Below are 6807 nucleotides of genomic sequence, written 5' to 3' on the forward strand. Positions count from 1 at the left end.
GGGGGAAAGAGAGGATGTGGGGAGAAGAGGGGATGTGGGGAGAAAAGGGGTTGTAGGCAAAGAGGGACATGGGGGAGAAGAGGGGACACAGGGGGGTCTTGAGGTGTAGAGCAGAAAAGGGGATGCAGGCAAAGAGGGGGATGGAGTAAGAGGGGACGGGGAACATGAGGGGAAAGGGGGCACAGAAGATGTGGGACATGGGGGGAGAAGATACCCCTTCTGGTGGGGGAAGGAGCATGGGGGAGAGAGGGCATAGGCTGGCACGGGGAGATGGGAGGATATGTGGCGAGTGGGAATATGGGGGTTACATGGGGAGGAGAGGGGACATGAAGGAGAAGAGGGGCATGGAGAAATGGAGGGGAGAACATGGGGACATGCTGGGGCAAGGGAGGGAATGTGTGGGTGCTGCCACATCAGGAAGGACCCAACGAGGGTGAAACTCACCCCACACACGGGCAGGAGTACGAGCTGTGTCCCGCAGGCACAGCCCTGGGGGTCTGGGTGGGGGTTTGCCCCTGTTTCCAGCCATGGCATCACCAGCTGGGGGGTAACAGGGTAACATCTTGCCCCGGCATGGGGCTCAGCTGGACAGGGATGGGACGGGACAGGAGGCAGCAGTTACACAATGGCGCTTTTCCTTCCTCTCCACCCGCTCCCTGGGTGTGAATTCCAGCCCATCGCATTCGTATAAATGCAAATAAAATGGTAAATGGGAGCTTCTCCTTTCTCAGCCAACAGAAGGAGAAGGAAATGAGCCGACATGTCTGAGGGCAGCAAGGGGAGCTCGCTGGCCTTCGGCCAGGTGGTTGTCGGGCCTCCGGGCTCCGGGAAGACGACCTACTGCCATGGCATGCAGGAATTCATGGGCAGGATCGGGCGCAAGGTGACGGTGGTGAACCTGGACCCTGCCAACGAGGCGATGCCCTACCAGTGTGCCGTAGACATCGCTGAGCTCATCACCCTGCCCGACGTGATGGAGAACTTAAAGCTGGGGCCCAACGGGGGGTTGATCTACTGCATGGAGTACCTGGAGGCCAACTTCGACTGGCTGCAGGAGAAGCTGGCTGCGTTCAGGGGTCACTACTACTTGTTTGACTGCCCAGGGCAGGTGGAGCTCTACACCCACCACGACGCCCTGAAGAATGTCTTCGCACAGTTGGCCAAGTGGAATTTCAGGGTAGGTTTGGGGCTCCGCAGGGAGCTGGGATCAGCGCCTGGCACTCCACATGGTTGTGCAAGGGGTGCGGAAACTGTACGCTGCACGGTCAGAGCTTTCAGTTGTGGGTACTAATGACTATTTTCTTTGCTAACCTGTTTGGCCTTTCATGTGAAACAGCTTTATAGGAGGGGAATTTTGTCTCGTTTTATGCTTGGAGGGATCAGCAAAAGAGTGACTTGTTCAGGGTATTTAATGTGGTGGGTTTATCATGAACAAAAACATGGATTCCTTCCTCACGCACTCTCACTGTGCTCCAGGGTCCTCTCCCCAGACCTTGTGTGTTTTTTCCGAGTGGGTGCCGCATTTTGTAGCAGGGAGGTAGATGTGTGCTCTGGGCGAGCGAGGACCCTTTGCACTGCACTGTGAGAAATTCAGGCATCGTCTCAGGCCATACCTGGCTCTCTTGCAGCCAAGCCGAATCGCCCTGCACGTTGTAGTATGTGCTATGTGCTTTCTTGCACAATGGAAGATGCAAATGAGGAAGCGCAGGTGAGAAGAGTCCCATAACCAAGCTAACTTGCTTACGTTGCATTTGTTTTGCATTTGGGCCAAACCATGAATGTGCAAACTGTGTATGGTGTGAGCAAGAAGGGCAAGTTCATTTGCTTGAGAATGTCACTGCGAATCTGCACACTAGGAATTATTTTTATTCAAATAAATGTACGTGAAATTTTAGTTACTAAAAAAAATAGCTACACGGCTGTTTTGATGCTCATTCAAGTGCTCACACCTGCCTGTGAGCTTTAGACTTGCTATTTTTGCTGCAGAAGCATAGCTATGACTCAACCACACTTGACTATAGAGCCCTGACTTTGACTAATATTGTGGAGCAGGCAGTAACTTAACAGAGACCTTGGACCACATTGTTACAGCTGCACAAAACACAGGGAATCAAGCTGCTCATTAATTTAATTATTAATTATTATTGCAAACCACATGACAATTGGTTCTCCCAGCAGAGCGTGGTGTGCTACCCTTACCGCTCCTGAGCGTACGCTGTGCGTGAGCGTTCCTGTGGGGAAGGTGGAAATGTAGAGGCAGTCGTGTCATTCAGAAGGAGAGTTAACCCCAGCTCCAACCCCCAAAAAACCCGCAGAGTTCCAAGTGTGGAAACTTCATCTGCAAAGAAAGAAGCCCTGAGAAAAGGGAGAGCAGTTGCAGGCTTAAGTGTCTTTCAGTACTGCTGGTGGAGCTCAGCACCCCTAGAACCCTCCCCACAGCCCCGTCTGTGCACCAGCACCCTGCGTCCTGAATGCCCCAAGTGGTCCACAGCTGTGAATGTGGTGATACATACTTCTAAATATATATGTAAGTGCACTCATATACGAGGATGTTTTATATGCAGGAGCTAGAATGTGGTAACTTTCTCTTCGTGGGAGTCTACGTGGTTATAGTCAGGTCTGAACAGCTTGTCCTATAGCCACTTCTCAGACTGTCCCAAAAGTGGATGGACTCATCACGGGTGTGACCTTCTGCTGTCCCTTTGTGCCTTTGCTGTCCAGCTCGCTGCGGTGCATCTGGTGGATTCTCACTACTGCACGGACCCTGGCAAGTTCATCTCTGTTCTCTGCACCTCCCTCTCCACCATGCTGCACGTGGAACTGCCCCATGTCAACATCCTCTCCAAGATGGACCTGATCGAGCAATACGGCAAGCTGGGTAAGAGCCTTTGTGAGAGGGAGATGTCGAATTGGGCTGTGTCAGGTGCAAATTAGCTGTTCGGTTATGGGGATGTATTGCTGGGAGGCGGTCCCGGAACTGGTGTAAATCTCAATGTGTCCTTCATTTTATAAGTTGCCTTCAGAGTTTCTTGGTGTTTCCCTGCAGCTTTCAACCTGGATTATTACACAGAGGTCCTGGACCTCTCTTACTTGGTTGACCATTTGGCTTCTGACCCCTTCTTCAGAAATTACCGTCGCCTTAATGAGAAGCTGGTGGAGGTGATTGAGGACTACAGCCTGGTGTCCTTCGTTCCGCTCAACGTCCAGGTGATGCAGCAGGAGGAGCGGGCCAGGGAGAACAGGGAGTGTTGGCTACGTAGTCAGCCTGTTTGGTAGCAGCTAGGTTACATCTTTTTAGAGCCATGAGGGCTGAAAACCTCAGCTGTGAAGAGATTCGGGGATGGAGGAGGACAGTGAAACACACCCAGACTTGTAAATGGTCTGTGGCAGCCAAAGGAAAAGAAAAGGCTGATGAGCTTGGGGCTATGAGGGCCTTGTGCCCTGGGGTGGGGAATTAAGACTCCCCTTTCATTCGGCTCTTCTGTGCCTGCATTTCAAATCTGGGCAAAGTATTACCTAAAACGTGGTTAAATTAGGGAGCGCAAAATAATTAGAAGACAGGGAGGAATACATTTGGGAGCAAGGGCTGAAAATGATAATCTGGTTGTTTGCAGAAGTGTCAACAAAGGCAAATGGGCTGAGGCAGGAGGTGATGAAAGGGAGTGAGAGGGTGGAGGGTGTCAGCCCATCATGTATTCGGGCTCCACAGCGGGTGCCCTTGGTTGTCCTGGGGCTCCTCTGGGCTCAGGGAGGCCGGCAGCATCCTCGGGGCGTTGGGCGTTGTGTGGGTGGCCCAGAGCCTCCGAGAAAATCCATGGTAAAGCCCAGCACGAGCTCTTGCCTCCAGGGAAGGACCAGACTCCCTGTGCGTCATCTCCCTCCCTTTCAGGATAAGGAGAGCATGCGGCAGGTGATGCAGGCGGTGGACAAAGCCAACGGCTATTCCTTCGGAGACCAGGAGCACAGGAGCCTGGAAGCTCTCATGTCGGCAGCAGTGGGAGCCGATTTCCACTTTACTTCGTATCCTTCTCCACTGATTCTCTGTTATGTTGAGAGGTAATTTCTCCTTCCTTGGGGAAGAGAGGCCGGAGGTGGGGCTGGCAGGTGGCTGGCCCAGGTTGTTACTAACATCATCTGATGCTGTTTGGTGAGATGTGTAGGGAGTAGGGCCCAGCCCAGACCTTAGCAGACAGTTGTCCACACCAAAGCCACCACATTTGTTGCTAATTGATACTGTGAATGCGGGAGGAATCTTTTGACAACTTTCCTCACTCTCACACTCGCTTGGACTGGTTCATTCCACCTCGTCCAAACCACACAATTGATTCTCCTGTACTTGTTGGGTCTGGGATCAGCCGGAGCCAGGAATAACTGGGGTGATGCGTGCTGCTGCTGGTACTGCCGTCTTCCTGCCAGCCTTCAGGCTAATGTGGGGCTGGTTCCTCGCTGAGAACGTTAAGAGCTCCTTGGAGAAGGGAGTGTTTGAGCCCAGCCCCTTGTTTTCCTTAATTACTGCCTTATCAGCACACTTGCAGTGCAGGAGAAGTATGTGCAATCTCAGGACAAAGCCGTGGAAGAAGAAGTGATGGATCTGTAACACACCCACCTCTTCCACAGCACCTCTTGGTTTTGACACCTCTCCTTTTCCTACCAGGAGCTTAAGGGATCTCCGCGTCCGTCGTGTGACTCAGACCAAGTGAAAGCCTTTCCAGGCTGCCGGACTCCCTCGCTGTAAGGGTTTGACCTCTTGTGCTTCAGCCCCGCTGCACAGAGGAGCGTTTTTGCGGAAAGTCGATGGCCAAGTGCAAGGCAAGCCAGGTCTTTCCTGGGGAACAAGAGAGCTTTAGCCAGGTGAAGGCATGGTTAGCAAGAGAAGAGAAGCAAGATAAAGGAGACTGAGCTTTGCCAAGTCTCCTTTTCCCCATCGTGACCAAGGTAGATCCAGAGAAAGAAAAATCCATTTGAGCCGTCTCGTCTGCAGTGAGACTTGAGACAAAAGGTCTGGGTTTACTGCGTAGGAGGAGCGTGCATGGGCCTCGTGCTCAGAGGAGGCTGAGAAGCCTCCAGTCTGTCTCAAGGAGGACAGAAAGATGGTTGTTTTTCTTTTTTTTAAAATAATGATGGACTCTTTCTTAATAAAACACTCCTTCGTCTCGCTTTCATCTTGTGAGTTTGCTGAACCTGAATAAATAAAACCAAGAGTGCTACGAAGCCTGAGGCTAAAAAGCCTCTGGTGGGAACGTCACAGCAGCTGGTGCGTTGTGTACTTTGCAGAAAGGCTGCGTGTTTGCCACTCGGGTTCCTCTATGATCTACCTGAGCACAGACAAAAGCGTTTGCTGGAGGGAGCGAGGAAGAGCGACTGTGGGACGTGAAAGCAGGTCACTCCTCGTGCGCTCTTATCCAGGGCCTGGATCCTGGCGGTTGGTGCGCACGCAGCGCGCTGACGGCGACGCGCAAACTGCAAGCTCGGCTTTTGTAGGCTTTTGATTAAGAAAGACCCTGTGTGACTCAGCGGGAGGTTGGAGCGCATCGTTTGCATGTAGGGCCTTTCCCGGCAGCTGGCTTGTCTGCCCTCAGCCACCGTTTTCTGGGCTTGGGATCTGGAAGATCCCAAATGGTAGAGCTTCCCTTCCGTCCCGTGTCATTCCCTCTTACCTGATGGTGACGGTGGCAGTTCCCAGCATGACATACCACCTCCTGTGCACCCCACTGCAGACAGCAGCACGGGTCCATCAGCGCGGTGGATCAGGAAGGTTGGGGTGATGAAAAGCAAAGTGTCCGCACCGAGCAGCCCTCCGAGTGCCTCCCAGCAGCTCGCGCAGCCGCACGTAGGATGGGAGCGGGCGAGAGTCCCAGCTCCCAGCTCGGTGTGCAGACTCAGCATCGCATCTTGCCCAAGATCTTCCATTAAATCAGGCAGCTCTTTTCTCGCAGGGCTGTTTGACCCTTAGCAGAGCAATCGCAGACCACCGACTCGGTGAATCTGAATGCGAGTGGGGTCTTGCTTGGCAGGGACTGCAGCTAGGCGGGGAATTAAAACTAAATTTTCCTGTATCTCACAGCTTTGTGGCCGGGATTTGGAGACAAGGAGGAGCTCAGGGGGAGAAGGAGGGAGAAGACGCACACTTCCACGTGCGCGCGCACACACACAGAGTTGTGCTTTAGCTGGATCAGTTCATGATGAAAGACTACGCTGACATTTCAGATATAAAAGGCAAAATCCTGTCTGCTGTCAGTGCCTGAGCTCTTTTCCCAAGAGCCCAGGGACTTCCCTGGCTATTCCTGGATGAAACCCTGCGGCCGCGTTTCAGCGCTATCTGGGGCTGATGGTCTGGACGCCAATCTAACCATAACTGGAGCTGAAATTCCATCTTTGCCTTGGGGTCTTGTGGACTTGTCCTGGTCTGCTTTGAGCCCTGTAGTTGCTGTAAAGGGTGGAAGATGTGATCATAAAAATGTGCATTTTGTGGCGGCTTTTTTCATGGCTTTGAGAGATGTGGTGGCAGGTCAAGCTGGAGTTACGCAACCTTTTGTGGCTGTTTGGCTTTTTTATTTTAATACCCAGGCAGTATCTGCAGCCCCGGCCTTGCTGTGCTGTGCGAGGAGAAAATGGGCTGGATGGAGGGCTGGAGAAAATGGAAATCGGAGGTGATAGAGACCTCTCAGACCTCTGCTGTGTCTGAGCCAAGAAATGCGGAGGTCTAAAAGAGCTGCAGCTTGAAAAGTGCAGTGTTTTCGCACCAAGCGGCTCTTTGCAGCCTGGGTTTGGAGAGCGGGGCCTGAATTGGGGACCCGCAGTTCAGCA

General features: G+C 52.7%; 1 protein-coding gene across 1 annotated transcript; it reads left to right on the forward strand.

Moving 5' to 3' along the window:
• Nucleotides 1-739: 739 nt before the first annotated feature.
• Nucleotides 740-4747, forward strand: GPN2 (GPN-loop GTPase 2). The gene is made up of 5 exons (XM_009882179.1): nt 740-1177; nt 2722-2878; nt 3047-3207; nt 3890-4020; nt 4525-4747. The coding sequence occupies exons 1-5, from the start codon at nt 761-763 to the stop codon at nt 4595-4597; spliced, it is 939 nt and encodes a 312-aa protein (XP_009880481.1). The 5' UTR covers nt 740-760; the 3' UTR covers nt 4598-4747.
• Nucleotides 4748-6807: the final 2060 nt, after the last annotated feature.

This window comes from Charadrius vociferus, unplaced genomic scaffold, assembly GCF_000708025.1.
Source record: "Charadrius vociferus isolate BGI_N301 unplaced genomic scaffold, ASM70802v2 scaffold613, whole genome shotgun sequence".
In the NCBI taxonomy this organism is placed as follows: domain Eukaryota; kingdom Metazoa; phylum Chordata; class Aves; order Charadriiformes; family Charadriidae; genus Charadrius; species Charadrius vociferus.